The following is a 17,966-nucleotide window of genomic DNA, read 5'->3' as shown; positions in this document are numbered from 1 at the left end:
ACCAGACGCTCATAGAACCCTCCATGCCACGGGGCAGATGGCGGATTGAAGAACCACGGGATTGCCACCTTGTCTGCGGCGGACTTGAACGTCGTAGCATTATCTGAACGTATACGCAGCGGCTTCCCACGACGGGCGATGAAACGACGCAATGCTAGCAGGAACACCTCTGTCGACAGGCTATCCACGAGCTCTAGGTGCACTGCGCGAGTAGTACCGCACACGAAGAGTGCGACCCACACTTTCTGAACATTTGATGAACTGCGCACGTACAAAGGACCTGCATAATCAATACCTGTGAGACCGAATGGCTGGTGGTGCTTCACCCTGTCTGAGGGCAACGGCGGCATCTCCTCAGCAGCAGTCTGTGCGCGAAATCTGCGGCAAACAATGCACTTCTCCGACACGCTACGAAGAAACCGACGAGCTCCGAGAATCCAGAACTGCTGTTGTAGAAACGCAAGCACGCTCTCTACACCCTGGTGCATTCGCTGAAGGTGAGCATCACGCATAAACAACTCACTTAGATGACATCTGCCCAGGATGATCGGATGCTGAACCTCGTAGGACAGATCGCTCTCCTGCAGACGACCACGAACTCTGAGCAAACCAGCTTCATCCAGAAACGGAGACAACTTGAACAGCTTCGAACCCTTCTTCAGTGGCTCCTTGCTCCGCAACTGGGACAACTCCTTAGGGAAGCATTACTCTTGGATGGCGCGAAACATCACAGACTCAGCAGATGGAATCAATTCTGCACGCGAAACACCCTTGTGTCGCCATGACAGCATACTTGCGACCAAACCGCGAGCTCGTTGCCACTTGGAGAACTTCTCCCACGGCCAAACAACTGGAGTGTCAACCTCCACAGCCGACACGCGTGCTTCGGTGACGGACTCATTGGTGCTCTGAAACGAGATGACTGGTGGCCACTGAGACTCATCGCTCAACCATGACGGACCATGCAGCCACATCTCCTTCTGCAAGTCACACACTGGGACACCACGCGAGACAAGATCTGCAGGGTTGCTAACTCCTGGACAGTGACGCCATTCTACTTGCAGCTTCTGCGAAACTTCTTGCACTGCAGCAACTCGATTAGCAACATACGTCTTCCAGTGATACGACGGCTTTGAGATCCAGTGCCATGTGGTTAGGCTGTCTGTCCACCCCACAATCCTTTCAATTGGCACTCTCAATTCATTGACGACAAAGGACAACATCTTCACGCCAAGACACACAGCCGACAATTCCAGACGCGCAAGAGTGGGACGTACAACAGGTGCAACCTTCGCCTTCGCACACAACAAAGAAGACGTCAAACCGGACACAACATAGAAACAACAGCCATAGCCCTTCTCGGATGCATCTGAGAATACATGCAAAGTGACTGGAGCATCTGGAGTACACCCGATCCATCTGGGGATTTTAACGGAAGAAAGCGCTGCGAGCTCTCCCCACCATGAAGCACATCGGACAGCCAAATCAATAGGGAATGGGTCATCCCAACCACCGCCGAGCTTCCAACTCTCTTGCAACATCATCTTGCCTGGCACAACTGCGGGTGACGCCCAACCTAGCGGATCGAACACAGCGGCAACACAACGCAACAACGCACGACGCGACCAACCAGACACTTCCTTGGGACACTCAACATCACCTAGCGCAGCCACCGAAATACAATCTGACTCGGTGTTCCACACAATACCCAGTGCCTTGGAACCAGCCTCGGGGTCTGAGGTCATCGTGTTCCCTCGCCACTTCCGCAACTCCATGCCTGCTCCCTGCAAAACATTAACGCTATACTCCTGCAGCTTTTCAGCATCCGCACAGCATGGCAAGCTAGAAACGCAATCATCAACATAAAAACTACGCAGCAGCAGCTCTATGATATCACGCTCAGCAGCAGAAGCAGACTCGAATGCACTATCGAGATGAAAGCGCAGCACAGCACTAAGTATGAAAGGAGAACAATTCACTCCAAAAGGCAGCTTCTTTAAACGCCAGATACACATTTCTTCGCTACCTATCTCAGGCCAAACAAAACGCAGATATGGCCTATCTTCTTCACGCATTCCGATCATAAAAAAAGCCTTGCGAATATCGGCTTGTACAGCACATTCATACTCACGGAACCTGAGGAGGATACCAGTGAGATCCGGTAGGAGTGATGGCCCGGGATCGACCATGTCGTTTAGGGATGGTGCTCCGGTGCAGGCGGCGGATGCATTGAAGACGACCCGTGTCTTCGTCGTTGAGGCGTCGCTACGGAATACGGCATGATGCGGCATGTAATAGCCGGCTTCCTCCGGATGCGGTTCCTTTTCAATGGCATCCAGCTTCAAGTACTCAGTGATGAGGACGTCATCATACGCTAGACGTTGACCTCGTCTCTGTAGCTGCTTCAGCAGTGAGTGTGCCGCTGCCATCGCTTGGTTTAGGTTGGCCGGCGGACGCTTCTCAGATCGCCATAGCAATCCCACTTGGTAATGAGGGCCTTGCCGCTCTATCGGGAAGTCCGGTAACGTCTCAGCTATTTCCGGCACCTCTTCCATCTTCCACAGTCGGTCAAGTTCAATACAACTCACACTGACGGTCGCTGACTTGGTTTCACTATTAGCCGGTCCTGACAGCACCCAGCCTATTTCAGTGTGCCAGGCCGTCTCTCCATTGATTTGCTCCTTGCGGAGAAGGAACTCATTGCAGTAGTCAGCTCCAATCAGCATGTGCACTTCGCTTGATCCGGCCTTTGTCGAGTCATCAGACAGCTGCAATCCCTTTGACTGCCAACGTGCAATTGTGCTGTCTGCTAGCGGATCGAATCGGAGACCTAGCGACTTCTTTTGCCAGGCATTGACGGAAATGGACTTCGTTGCACCCTTGATGGTGACACGGTACCTGTCCATCTTTTCAAACTTCGGCTCCACGTCAAACGCCTTCAGCCTGACAGTTTGCGATCCAAGGTGTGCCGGTTGCAGCGAGTTCACCAGTGGCGCGGTGATGAACGATGCCTGCGCACCTGGGTCGATGAATATGCGTACACTGGCCTTTCGGCTAGGTCCTTGTACCTCAGCCACGCCGGTCATCAAGTGCACGCTGTTTGCACTACATTCATACGTACCGACTTTCGATTCGGCTATCGGTTCGGATGTTACCTGTTTGTCCTCTCTGTGCAGTAGACTGTGGTGTCGCTTGTTGCAGTGCTTGCAACGACCCTTGTTCTGACAATTCATCACTCGATGTCCTGGTCTCAGGCAGTTGAAACACAGTCCCTCTGCCTTGACGTACGCGTTTCGGTGCTCAGACGCCATAGCTGACAATTTCTTGTTAGCCTCATCAACGCTGACCGTCAAACACTCTGCCGACGCAAACGGTATACGTTTGTCGCTGGTACTAGACTTGGCAGGCTTCAGCTTGCTACGTCCGTGGGCTGTTTGGTAAGCCATACCATCCTCCGCAAACGCCTTCAAGTCCTTCGTGTAACATCTCTTCTCGATCAAGAAGGCCTTAGTTTCTGCCGACACAGCTTCTAGCAGGACTTGACGTACGACACATCCGAACAATTCAGTGTCGTCCAGCTCACCGATTTGTCCGCGGCTAGAGGTACGGCTAGGCCTGGCGAGTTTTGCCCACTTCTCCGTCTCGCGCGTCACTCGTACCACAAACTGGTAGAAACTCTCATCACTTTTCTGCTGTATGGCCATCAGGGCTTGCCACGCTTTGTCGGCGGTCTTCCCATGCGCCATCAGCAGCTCGCGCTTCGCTTCGGCAAAGGTGTTGCAGCCATAGCATGCACCTTCCAACTTGCTGCCAGCAACAGCCACGCGCAAGCGGATCAGGTACTCGTCGTCGCTGAACTCGTTTTGCTTTGCCACATCCTCGAACAGTTCGAGATAGGTCTCAACAGTCTGCTTACCGTCGAACTTCGGCATCTTGATGGCAGCCCTCTTGCTCGCTAAACTGCCATTCGTCGTATTCAACAAAGTGCTCTCATCACTCTGAGTCTCTCGTGTGTGCTGGACTTGCAACTCCAAATCTGCAATCCTCGCAAGCAGCTGCTCGTCATCTTTCCTTTCCAATCTACTTCCTGCTCGTTCTTCGCGCTCTCTGTCTGCACGCACTTTCTCCTCGTGCTTCTCGATACGCTCCTCTACGTAAGTACGCAATGCCTCTCCAGTGTAGCCATAAGCTTGACCATTTGCGATCAGCTTCGCTTCTACCTCATCCATGTTCACGCGTCTCGATCCTGGCGTGGTCGCCAAAATGTTGTGTTCACTACTAACACCTCAAAAGTTTCAGGATCGCACAGACGCCACAAGACAAAAGGTCACGTAATTCTTTACGGACTATAATGAACGAACAGTAGAATACATTGAGAAGAAGAGACTGGAAAAATACGAACTACATCGGAAAGAGAACTCTAGAACACTAAAGAAAAACAAACCACAGCATCAAGGAAAAGAACAACGCATGAGGGGTAAAGCGCTGGCCAGCCACAACGTGTGTCCAACTTTGGCATGAGCGTACAGAAGAGCGTACAGCGCTCGGAAAGCGGAAGCTAAATTTGGCGGCAAAGCGACAGCAATAGTACGGCGCGCGGCACATAAGCAGTACGAGGCGAGGCACGTATACGCATGTGCGGCAAACATTACACACCATGTACCATATATGCATGAACAGCGCGGGGCGCATACTAACTCATTCAACATCAGTGCGCGGCGCAGGCATCTAGCTAGCTGGCGCAAGCATGATCAATAATTGCATGCCATCACGCAATCAGCGCACATAAATCGTGCATCAAATAAATAAGTAATCAAACACAAATCAACACATCAACTAAATAAATCAACGAGCTAGCAAGAACACAATTCAAAAATGCAACGAAGAAATAATTACTATTCTAGTCGGTTATTCGCATGGGACCAAGCGCAATGTCCAAGCTGATGAACTGTGATTGCACAAGGTAAGCCCAAGCTCCTGAGCTAACCGTTCTGGTGAGCAGTCTTCTTCGTGCTGCAAACACACACTACACAATGTGTCGTATCTCGTAACAAGTATTGTACCAAATCAAAACGAACACTAACAATACGCAATAGTAAACAATAATCAAAAACACTACGCAAAAAGCAAAGCAAGCAGCACCTAGCCAGGGAGACAAGCAGGAGTCACGGTCGCAACGAGATCTCGACGACACCCCAGAAGACCTTTCTCCGACACGATACACAACATTCTCTAAGTACGGGAAAATGTATGCAGAATGAATTTGACCTCGACTCGCCTGAAATTGCACAGTTCTCCGGTCCATAACTTTCGGCTCACACTTACTGCCATCGCACCATTCTATTTTACCCTGGTTTGCAAGACTCCTAGGATTTTTTCATTTACGTTTGTCTTTCTAAAGGATTAGGAGAAGTTCAAATTTAAAAGGATCGGCGATGGAAGTTTTTTTCCCTCATCTAAATATTCTGCTGGACGGTGGACTTCGGACTCTCGCATCACACCTCCGCGCGCACCCTCCTGCTGAAATTGGACGCATACAGAGAATCCGAGATATTCAGGCAGAAGTTCATTGTTCTTGCTTGGAGGTCTCGGAATGGGCACGCAAGTTCTGATCTGCAAGCCCTCCTAGTTCCTTCGTCAGCTGGCCCAACTAGGTTGCACTACACCATGGGTCTGCGCCAACCGCTAGTTGCACCAGGTTCGGCAAGGGTTGCCTCGCGTTCCGGGGCGCCCAGCTGTGGAACACCTTACCCAGCAATATACGTGCCATCTCCACGCTCCGCCAGTTCCGTGCCAGCATGATCCCGCACACACTTAGTACCTAGAGTACCAAACGTCCTGTTTGATGATCAGCTGACTTAGTGTTTCTCCACCTCTATCCTTATTACATCCCTCCCCAATTTCATTAATTACTGCTTTCTATCTGCTTTCGCCACCTTTTCATTGGGCAGATCTGCCCGTTTGGTTTGCGAATTAAAATAAACATATCAACAACAACAACAACAACAACAACAACAACAACGTGTGCAAGTGGAGAGCAGCAAATCAACCTGGCTGAACATTCCAGCGGGGTCCCCCAAGGCTCTGTCTTGGGGCCGCTTTTGTTCACGGCCTACACAGTCGATCTGCCAACCGCCTGCATAAATGCCAACACTGAGTGCAGCCAGTTTGCCGACGACACTGCCATCATTGCCGCTCACGAGAAATTTCTAGCCGCAGAAGAGCACCTCCAGTCAGCTGTGACAACCGCGGCACAGTGGCCGAAGGATTGGCATCTCCTGGTCAACGAAAGTAAGACCACTGTCATCCACTTTCACCACACCAACCGGCCACCTCCCAGACCACCATCAATCAAACTCAACGATACCAACCTCACTGTGGCCTCAAGGCATCGCCACCTTGGCCTCCTCATACAGCAGAATCTATGCTGGAACTCGCATGTTGACTACATCATCACTAAAGCGACCAGGAAGATGTTCCTTCTCCTGCGACTACGCAATTCCTTAAACACTTCTGCTCTCTCCTCCATCTATCTTACCTACATCCGCCCTATTCTTGAGTATGCTTTCACTGTCCTCTCACCCCTCCCCGCAACCCTGAACGACCGGCTTGAACGCATCCAACGGCGCGCCGCTCGCCTCTGTTTGCATCTCCCCCTCTTTGAACACAGAACCCTCTCCGTGCTGCTGCACCAACTCAAATGGCCATCACTCAGCAGCCGCCGTACCCTCTCCCATATCCTTCTTGCACATAGCCTGCATCATAGATATGCACCACCACACCTTCTTGCAATTCACCTACCCCGAATACAACCCATTCGCACGCTCAGGTTCCCCTGAACCTTTGAGCTACCCACAACACGTACAAACCGGCTAAGGGACTCCCCCATCTATGCTTCTCTCGATCTCTTTTTAAATAGCATTCCACTCAGCCTCTGGCAAATCAACCCCAGACGAGATTTCAAAGCAAACATCCTACCACTTGTCATCTCTTCCGTATGTACTTGCTCACATTGCTCAGCACATCTATAGGTCCATTACGCCCAGCCTATGTGATAAACTCCCTATTGCCATTGCTACTGCCTCAGGAAGCAGCTAAACTTTGATCTCTCTGTATCTGATCACCGTGCCTGTAATTATTTTTCTCTTATTGGCCACAGGCCATCGTGAGAATAAAATATTTCAAACAACAACACTTTAAAAATGGAAACAAAGATAAAGGCATTATGCATTAGAGGACATACCGAAATAGGTGACGGATTTTGTCGTTGTGCAGTCCTCTGTGATGAAGGGAGTTGGTTCAGTCGCTCGCTTCATACTACACGTGAAGGTAATGCCTCCCTGGTTGTCTAGCGATGACTGGACGCCGAAGAAAAACGTGATTGTCCTGCGCAGTTGACAACACAAGAAGATAATGGTATCTCTCTCTCTCTCTCTCTCTCTCTCTCTCTCTCTCTCTCTCTCTCTCTCTCTCTCTCTCTCTCTCTCTCTCTCTCTCTCTCTCTCTCTCTCTCTCTCTCTCTCTCTCTCTCTCTCTCTCTCTCTCTCTAGCTCTCTCTCTCTCTCTCTCTCTCTCTCTCTCTCTCTCTCTCTCTCTCTCTCTCTCTCTCTCTCTCTCTCTCTCTCTCACTCCCTCTCCCTCTCTCATAGGCAGAGGCAACATTTGCCTTCTCGCTGGGCGTATTGCCACAGTTCTCGCATAATGATGAAGATGATGAATACACGAGTACAGTCAAGAGCACATGAAACCCGGAGACGTCAGGCGAAATTACTGGTCAGTCGGCGACACGCACTTTTCACAAAAATTTGCGTTTCACCTGCTGGGAGAGTATGCGTGTACTCGAGTCTCATCCTGAGCACGTTGTTTTCTTCTTTTTTCAGCTCCAGTATAGCTGTATTTTTCATTGCAAAGCCATCCTCGATTGTGTTCGTTGTTCAAACGAAGTGGACATTCAATCATGAAGGCAGAGGACATAGGAGCCTGATTGGAGTTTCTCGTGGCATAGGACGGCCACACAGAGACACTTTGGGATTTTCTGAATATAAAATACCGTACGCACGGTGCTGAGATCAATTTGTGCGATATCAAATTGTTTGTGATCTACCACATCGAGCAGAACGGGATCCAAACACAAGCTTACCGACGGTTAGGCTGCCGATCTGACTGGACAAATGATCCCTGGCTTCACCTGCGTCAGGCGAAATAGCACGTCATAGTACATTCGAGATCAGCGGGAAGAAGATGACGATGTCCACTAATTTAGTATCTGTGCACACGAATCTGCTGTGTGTGTTACTCTGTGTGTCAGCTATGGCATCATCGCCTGTGGTTCCATGCCTAGCATGTACGTCTGAACCATCCTGCAAAGTTTGAAAGACGTAGGTTGAGCGATCGCTCCGCGAAACATACTTTTTGAAATTCTCTTCATAGTATATCTTCCACCACTAAAATTTCGAATTTCTTCGAATTTTTTGCTGAGAGGGGTGGCTTGCAACCTCGATATGGCTTGTTCCAGGCTTGCTTTGGAGCCATCGCCTGTTGAAACAGTGGCGGGAAGCTGCCCTGCAACTGTTCCAACAGGAAATTAATCGATCCGAGAAAGCGCGAGTCCGCGAATCTCGGTTGAATATTGAGTATTTCAAGCCTTTTCACCACGAAGATGGAGTTCTTTTTGGAGATGGACGTCGCGGCAAAGGACATGGTCTCCGACTTCTGGCGTCTGGTGAAGCCAGGGATCATTTGTCCAGTCAGGTCGGCAGCCTAACCGTCGGTAAGCTTGTGTTTGGATCCCGTTCTGCTCGATGTGGTAGATCACAAACAATTTAATATCGCACAAATTGATCTCAGCATCGTGCGTACGGTATTTTATATTCAGAAAATCCCAAAGTGTCTCTGTGTGGCCGTCCTATGCCACGAGAAACTCCAATCAGGCTCCTATGTCCTCTGCCTTCATGATTGAATGTCCACTTCGTTTGAACAACGAACACAACAATCGAGGACGGCTTTGCAATGAAAAATACAGCTATACTGGAGCTGAAAAAAAGAAGAAAAAAACGTGCCCAGGATGAGACTCGAGTAAACGCATACTCTCCCAGCAGGTGAAACGCAAATTTTTGTGAAAAATGCGTGTCGCCGACTGACCAGTAATTTCGCCTGACGGACGCCAGAAGTCGGACACCATGTCCTTTGCCGCGACGTCCATCTCCAAAAAGAACTCCATCTTCGTCGTGAAAAGGCTTAAAATACTCAATATTCAACCGAGATTCGCGGACTCACCCTTTCTCAGATCGAATCATTTTTTGTTGTAGCAGTTGCAGGGCAGATCCCCGCCACTACTTCAACAGAAGATGGCTCCAAAGCATGCCTGGAACAAGCCATATCGAGGTTGCAAGCCACCCCTCTCAGCAAAAAATTCGAAGAAATTCGAAATTTCAATGGTGGAAGATATACTATGAAGAGAATTTCAAAAAGTATGTTTCGCGGAGCGATCGCTCAACCTACGTCATTCAAACTTTGCAGGATGGTTCAGACGTACATGCTAGGCATGGAACCACAGACGATGATATCATAGCTGACACACAGAGTCACACACACAGCAGATTCGTGTGCACAGATACTAAATTAGTGGACGTCGTCATCTTCTTCCCGCTGATCTCAAATGTACTATGACGTGCTATTTCGCCTGACGGTTCAGCTTCTGAATTTTTCTGCATGGGTGTCTGTCGCGGCGAAATTCTGTGACTACATCATATATGGCGCAGATCTGAGGCAGGAAGTGGCGTAGTGCGTACAACTGAGCAGCAGTAAGAGACCTGCTCGAATCTTGGTTGTACGTCGTGCTACAACACTAAAATGATGTAATCACGGAATGTTGCCGTGACGGCAGCCCATCAGAGCTGCACGATCTGGGTTTCCTGCATTCCCGGCATAGTCGAGCAGCAATGCACCGCTCACCACCGTATACAACCATGCATCGGCATCTTCGAACGGCAGGCGCACCAAATTGGGAGGCAAGCTCGAGCACGAGGGGGAAACTATGCACGGTGTGCTTTTCGTCATCTTACGCTGCATTTGTCTTGGGTTTGTTGACATCGAACGGCAACCGTGTAAAGACCAACGTGGGAGCAATCGTATCTGTGCACACAGCGCCGTACAGAGAGCAACAGTAGACAATTTTATATAGTCTGAGTCAGGGCATGTATGGGCAGGGTATGTATGGGCAGGCTGTGTATGGGTGTTTGGTCACAGCTTGTGGGGTCAGGGTTTGCAAGGTCAGGGTTTGCAAGGTCAGGGTTCGCAAGGTCAGGGTTCGCAAGGTCAGGACTTGTACGGTGAGGGCTTGTACTTATATGGCCAGGGATTTAAATTGGTCATGAGTGAGTGAGTGAGTGTGTGTGTGTGTGTGTGTGCGTGGGTGTGTGGGTGTGAGTGTGTGTGTGGGGGGGGGGGGGGGGGGGATGGTGAGGGCTTATGCTCATACGGTTGGGGTTTTATGCTCAGGGCTGTAGAAAGCATTGGGTGGTCTATCATGTGTATCACATGATCGTGAGGATCGGCCATGTTGGTTCAAACTCCACGCAAGCCCATGCACGTATGGGTCACATAATCTCGGCCATGTTGGTTCCACTGTCCACCCACCATGGGACGCTTTCTACACAAATTGAATCTTGTCATGGCAAAGATGTAAAACCGCTCTTCAGACGCATTGCCATGGACGCATGCATGCACAGGGGTGTCGGAAGATATTATAGGGTGGCACGGTGAGCCACCTGAACAACAATTCCTTATGGAGGTGGGGTGACTCCCCTGAAAAATTTTCAAAATTTAGAGCCCAGATCAGTGGGAATTTTGATTCGCAGGACAGCAGGGGCAAAGAGTGGTACGGCTAATACCGTAGTGACTGTAGCGTGTCCGACGTCCCTGTGTGTGCACGCGGGAATTAAAACGAGCCTGGCTGCGGTGCGTAAACATACCCACTGTCCACGTGAACACCGTCTGAGCCGATGTGTCAACCTGGCCGTTAGAAAGCTGCAACATTCAGAGAACAAAGTCACGGGGAAACACACGGACCTTAGTCGAAAATAACTTCCAAGAAGGTACAATAGACACGCAGTAACCCAATGGTGAACTGCAGTATTTATTTTATTTCACCGTCCAATGGCAGAAGTCAATGCAAAGGAGGGGGGCGTTAGCCAGCCATGGTGACAGAAGAAAAAGAAAGAAAGAAGGAAAGAATATGATAACCGGAAGAAAAGAATGCATCAGCGGGGTGAAATTTATCACTATGTTGACCATGGTGGAGAGCCGTGAGATACGCTAGCAAAAGAGTATGACAATCAGAGGTCCATGAACTTCATGAGCAGCACAAGCACACACGCACGCACATAAGCAAGCATGTACACACATACACACACGCACGCACGCACGCACACACACACACACACACACACACACACACACACACACACATACGCCCAGCACAGTAATAGTGTGTCAACCTCTCCGATATGTCGACTTACCGCAAACTGGACTACAAGAGTGTGTTTGCCGTCCGTCAGTCCCGTGTACGTCTGCGGGTCTTGGCACGTACTTGCTCCCTGCGAGTCTAACCGGCAGGAGATCTTAGGAAAGCCAGCCTGTCGCATAGAGAGAGAGTGAGAGAGAGAGAGAGTGCGTGGGAAAGAGAGAGAGACCAAGTGGTCAAGTGGGAAAAGACCTCCATTGCATCTCACTAGATGAACCAACATCAACACATCATGCATTCGCAAGTGTATGCAAAAACTCAGGCGGGTGGTTGTTGCGGATAGTACCTCATTCCCAAGCTACAAGGTGGTGCATACACGCGGTGTACGCTGGCAGCATGCAGCATAACTGTAGCTGGGTCCTACTCGCACAAATAAGCAGCACGACCAGAATCTAACCTTGGTGCCCGACGCACGGAAGTTTATCGTCTTTGAGTTTGTGTATCCGGCGTTAGCGATACCTTCGTCGTTACGAATCGTCGGCGCTGTAGTTTGACAGAACAAGGTAGAAGAAAGACCTACTATGCTGAAACTCTGATCTCCGACACACAAAGAGTGTGGTGACCATCCATCAAGCAACCCCGCACATACTGATAGGACAGTGATATACTCCGGATAACACAGGAGCATCGGAAGGTCATCTAGTGTGGTACGGTCAGCCATCTGAAGTACAATTTACGCGTGAAGGAGGGGAAGCTGGGCCGAACATTTCAGAAATTCAGAGCCCAAATCGGTGAATTTTTTTCGATTTACGGCGTACTTGGGGCAAAGGGTGGTACGGTCAATACCGTAGTGCCCGTAGCGTGTCCGACACCCCGGTAACACCAACACCATTATGCAGGAGAATTAGTTCTTTATAGCCGAAGTTCGTTATAACAGAAATGCACTCACACCATACAAGCAGCAAGTCATGACTGGCAAGTGGCCCGTGATAGTATAAGGTGCACTTGGTTTGCATACGGTTCTACAAGATATGGTTCGCTATAAACAAAAAAATCTGTTCGCTATAAAAGGTCAATTTTGTATGGATCCAAACAGGGACATGGACAAGGGTTCGCTATATCACGAAATTCGCTATATGAGAGTTCGTTATAAGGGGAGTCGATTGTACTTGAGTTGCCGCTCACATCCAACCGGGGGGAATACCCCACCAAACATTTGTGACCTTTTGACGCCCATCGCCAGAGGCAATGATAGCGATGCTACAGCAGAAGCCAAAGCAACTTGTGCTGGGATTGCACCAAGCAACAGCTGGCAAGGCTGAAAATTTGACCGCCACTATTCAGGGTGGTCTAGACCGCTATTCAACGTGTGTTTTTTTCTGGCCAGCGAATCCCTGCTTTTCGGTCCCCCAACACGCACGCACACACACACACGCACACTCACACACACTCACACATGCACGTACACACACGTGCACACACACATGCAAGTACACACACACACGTGCACACACACACACACACACACACGCCCCCCCCCCCCCCCCCGACACACGCACCCACGCACTCACACAACACACATAGACTCTCTTACCTTGTGCGTTGACAGCCACCGCTAGGGTCAGCACGCATATACACGTGTACCACATCCTCGACACCTTGACCAGACCAGCCCACACGATCTGCTGCTGTTTTGATGCCGCCTCGATACCGAGCGATGGTTGACCAATTTAGACTCCAACACGCCAGGTGGACTTGCAGACGTTCTAATAACATGAAGGAAGAACATACAGTCAGCCGAGTGAACATCAACCCTGGGCATTTAAACAACCGTCGCGAATTGCGACGCAATCTTCGCTCCTAGTGCCTGTTTCACAGCATGCTTTACAACCTCACGAAAAACAACACTTTTCTCGTCCACAATCGATGGTGGTTATTTGCAGGATTCACTGTGGTTTCATGAGCATCAATATGCAGGCGCATAGCACCGCCGTTGGAGGCGGTCCGGCCGGAGGGGATGCGGGGGTCTCCGCTGGAATTTTGAAATAAGGGTGCAAAATCCTGCTTTCAGGTCGCTTCTGTGCGAAAAAAGTGGGTCCGGCCTGGCCTGGTAAGGCCGGACCAGCTGCTACGCCAGTGACATGAATTTTCACTGCGGTGACTGTGTTACAATCTTCTAAACTACTTGAATGATACACCCGGTTCGTTTCGGGATTTCTACATTTCCAGTTTGAGTCGATTTTTAGAATGAAGACCTATGGGAGGGAGACCAGAAATACGCCTATATAAAATAATACATTGTTGAGCACCTGGCGAATGCCCAAGCTTATGAATGTATAGGAAGAATTACCATTGTCTATTTTCGACACAGTTCTTCGACCTCAATGCAGGACATGCATTTTTGGGACAACTCACATTCTTGGGACGTGCGGAGTCGAATTTTCAGGGCGTCGGCCTGGATGCCAAATCATTCTTGTTCCGCTATGATACATTCTCGAGAAGCTCGCCTAGTTCTGGAAGGCCCCCTGGGCTCAGTTTCCTCACAAACAAATCTAGGCGGAGGCGTTCAACCTGTTTTTCGACGATTCTCTGAATGACTCATTTTGTAGCTCGCCTCATAACTCAGCTCACAAAATTTGTTGCAAACTCAAAGAAACAATTATCGTAATAATGTTGCCTATTGACTACTACTACTATACTAGTACTAGTATTGTTGCATTGTTGGGTCTCACTATACTAGCACTGAAGCCCAATCAACCCAATGAAGGACGTAGGTGCACAGCTATAAAATTAGTGAAAGAGCGTAGCGATGCAGCGTTGTCACAGTCACAGTCGACTAGTCATGCACACAGTACAGGCGCGGAAGCCCGCCCAGGCTGCAGAAACCAGGCTCTTCTTCTGAGTCACCATGGTCACCGCCTGAGACAGTGGACTTCATGAATAAAGCAGTGCTACGTAACGTCGTTCGGGCGCATGCATATGGGGCAGTGGTCGGCAGTAGTGCCTGGTGGCAGTAGTACTAGTACAGTCAACTTCGCCAATAACGACATTCGGCGGGGCATCAGAAAAGTGTCCTTATTCGCGAAGTGTCCTTATAACCGAAGTCCCATTTGAATGTATGTGAACCCATATTTTGTATAGTATGATATGCATATCAAAATCAAGCTCTTTTCTTGCTCTATGTCAATGTGTACTTTATTTTCATATTGCAGTTGAAAGGAACTAAAAATTCAATATGCAAGGGAAGTCAATTGAAAAATATGCCTTTTGAGCCACCTTCAGGGCCAGAGACATGTAAATGTATAATGATTACTGTACAATCATGTACAACTACATGTACATTGTATACATACATGTATAGGTGTGCTGGTAAATACAACAATTTTGAAGCCAACATAAAAAAGGAAGAAAAAGCCCCCCCCCTTGGCTGCATTTTCTTGCATGTGTGCAATAATATCCATCACCGGTGCACCATAGGTTCTGGTACTTCTGCATGACAGGTACATGTACTTGACTGACAGGTACTTGAAATAGCTGTCAAAAGCCCAGAAAGTTGTTATTCAAGCAGTGAATATGACCACGGGCACTAAAAGCATGTCGCTATACGCGAATTGTCGTTATTCAGATAGTCGTTATATCCGAAGCTAAATGTATATAGTTAGATGGGACTTTGCTCTGGGCATGGAAATTCGGTCGTTATTCGCGAATTGTCGTTATATCCGCAGTCGTTATTAGCGAAGTTGACTGTAGTGCAGTAGTGGGCGTTGAAATGGGCTGTGCACTGAGTCAGCGAGCAGGTCTAGCGTCTGCGACCACTCTAGCTCGGTCGCAGAATGCAGCCGCAAAGCGTCGCGTTCCCTCCCTTCAATTTTCTTCAATTATTTTCTACTACAGGACACAAGCGCATGTAATGAAGAACGGCTCCTGTACTGACTTTGGGATAGTAATACCCATTAGCAGCTTACAGTTACGCCACACCTAGATTTCGGCGGTCACAGTTCGATCTCGTCTCATCGCACAAGCATACATGCTTCTTCATCAACGCCGGACCAGGTCGACTTTACAAAACCACTTGGTCGCTGTGTTGTCTAGTAGATCTACAAGTAGTAGACAAGTCTACGATATTTCTCTTGTTTCAGTGAAATTTCAGTTCCTGTAGTATTTATGTCTCCTTCGAATAGCACTCCATCAGGCAATGTCGACCAATTCATTGCCTTGCCAATAGTTTCTTTCAGGCAGTTTGTAAAAGTCATAACGACTCAAAGTTGATTCGGTTGAATAGAGTTCGGCGTAATTCTATTCTTCTATGCGTAACTCTTGTTACACCTTTCATTCCCATTACCGGTACAGTGTACATCAACAAACTTAATATATAATATCAACAACATTGTGAACTTGTGTCGCAGACTCCTCTTCGCGATACGAGCACTTTGGCAAGTCTGCTTTCTGCACGCGGAGCTGTATTTTCTATTCCTGTGCTTTTTAGTAGTGATCCCCGGCGACACAAAACTAAACACTACCTAGTTTACACCCCCTACTCGCGATGCGTCGTTTCGCCACGCAGTCACGAAGTTGTGTATGAGAACACCATGATTTGGGTTTGATCCACCTCCTCTCTTGCAACGCAGTCAGCGCACACACAGGATCCTCGGGCCCGGTTGGTGATTTATTCATACGCCCCACGGTCGCAGCCACGTAACGAACACACCTTCTCACAACGTTGCCATACCCAACAATACAGTCTGCGAATGGACAGATTTAGTCGAGCTTGTTCATCAAGCAAGGGCATAACTCGGAGCGAGAGAGCAGCAAGCGAGTATACATGTGCTTGTGGTGCGCGCTCCTGTTTAGACTGCAATGTAGACAGCAGTTCAGAGAACCTCTAACGTATACTTCCCCCGCGGCTAGACTCAGCCTGAAGGTAACTGGTTACGTTTGCCTTGCCTACAGCTACTATCTCTGCTGCTGGACCTACAAGATTAGTTTCCCGCATGAAGCATACAACTATTATGTTGCATGGCCGGCAGATCTTACACAAGAACCTTATGGCAAGCTCATGCTCAGTTCAACTCACCTGCTTGCGCTGATGAAGCTAGCGGGAGGTACCAAGTTGTTTCGGAATTACGTAACACTAACGGCAGGACTCCAATGAAAGCCGTGCCCTGGTGCTCTGTACGGCTCTGCGCTGTGGATAGTCCAGGTGGAACAAGAAGGACCGGGGATATCGTTTACGTATGATGTTACAGGATTTGGTTGAGCCGAAACAACAGGTCGTACACTAGCCGAAAAGCGGTTGCCGTTTCGCGCAAGGAACACTGCCTCGAAAGAACCACGGCGAAGTCGAGCGGAACGAGGCGCGTGGGGCAGTTCGAAACTGGCGTTGCTCCCAAGATGAACGCTGGGCCCGCGCGCTCACAGACTGTGAACGTTGCATAGTATGCTGGCTAGGAGTCAGTGAGTGCTCTGTCTGAGTCTGTCGCCATTATTTTGTACTATGCCCAGTGGTATGCTATTACTGTCGCCACGGAATCATTGGGTACTACGTGTACATGTAAGTGCATCAGCAGCCAGCTGAAGGGGTGGAAACCTTTTCTGTTCCGTGGTGACATGATTGCACGTGCCAATCCAGCTTCAGTCTAGTCTGATACGAGTACCGACTGGCGACTGTCAGCACACACTCAGATGATATGCAGGCGTGCAGCATGGGTCCCCTCCCGTGTCCGGTGTTTCGAATAATTTGGAACTGTCGCTGCTCATCCGGGTGTGTAGCGCTCTTTACGCGGTGCACCACCAGCCCGTGGCGTGCATGCAATTGCAGGGGAGGCTACGGGTTTGGTACCGGTAGGCAGGTGGACATCCGTATGCTGCAGGCCTTGTGTGTGGAGCACATGCTGGCCACGCAGGTCGCTGATGATCACATCAGGGTCTTTCTCCGTGCATGGGACTAATGAAATGGTAGGCATGCATCGGGTCCACACGCGTTTCATTATGGATCAATACACCCGTGCTCCGAATAATGTCCGTAATAGGCGAAGAGTATGTCTTATCAGGATACGTACTAAGTGTGTTTTACTGTCATACTAGTAATTCATTTGCTTCAGTGCTAGCCATGCGGACTGGGCGCTACCAGCTGGAGAGACGAAAACGCTGACACATGGATGACGTGACGTCACCTCACCCGTGCCTGGTGCGCCTGGCTCTCTGTCAATTGAGGACTTGATCTCCAAGACTGACGCGGGTTTGGTGCAGCTAACCACACGGTCATAGCGTTTGCAGTTGTTCGAATGGCAACGGCGGAAAGCAGCAAGGATGATCTCAGAGAGCATGCACGAATGAAGAACGTAAACACAGCTGATAACCTTGATGAAGAACAGGACCCTCCGGTACCTGGCACCTGGTACCGACACGAAACCCCAAGCAATCAAGATTCACATTGAACGCGTTTACAGGATTTGTGGCTACTAGGTTCATTCAGTTTGGTCATGACTCACAAACCCTATGC

General features: G+C 49.4%; 1 protein-coding gene across 1 annotated transcript in view; it reads right to left on the bottom strand.

The window, feature by feature from the left end:
* The window catches only part of LOC135821172 (uncharacterized), a 48,557-nt gene extending 31,696 nt beyond the window's left edge, over positions 1-16,861 (bottom strand). The window contains exons 1-7 of the mRNA XM_065334242.1: positions 16,539-16,861; positions 13,059-13,230; positions 11,922-12,007; positions 11,520-11,636; positions 10,974-11,028; positions 10,065-10,134; positions 7,244-7,386 (exon numbers count right to left, since the gene is read on the bottom strand). Coding sequence (XP_065190314.1) covers positions 7,244-7,386; positions 10,065-10,134; positions 10,974-11,028; positions 11,520-11,636; positions 11,922-12,007; positions 13,059-13,113 — 526 coding nt within the window. The 5' untranslated portion in view covers positions 13,114-13,230; positions 16,539-16,861. The remainder of the gene's footprint in view (positions 1-7,243; positions 7,387-10,064; positions 10,135-10,973; positions 11,029-11,519; positions 11,637-11,921; positions 12,008-13,058; positions 13,231-16,538) is intronic.
* Positions 16,862-17,966: the final 1,105 nt, after the last annotated feature.

This window comes from Sycon ciliatum, chromosome 7 (genome assembly GCF_964019385.1).
Source record: "Sycon ciliatum chromosome 7, ocSycCili1.1, whole genome shotgun sequence".
Lineage (NCBI taxonomy): Eukaryota > Metazoa > Porifera > Calcarea > Leucosolenida > Sycettidae > Sycon > Sycon ciliatum.
This window is presented reverse-complemented; position numbering and strand designations above follow the sequence as displayed.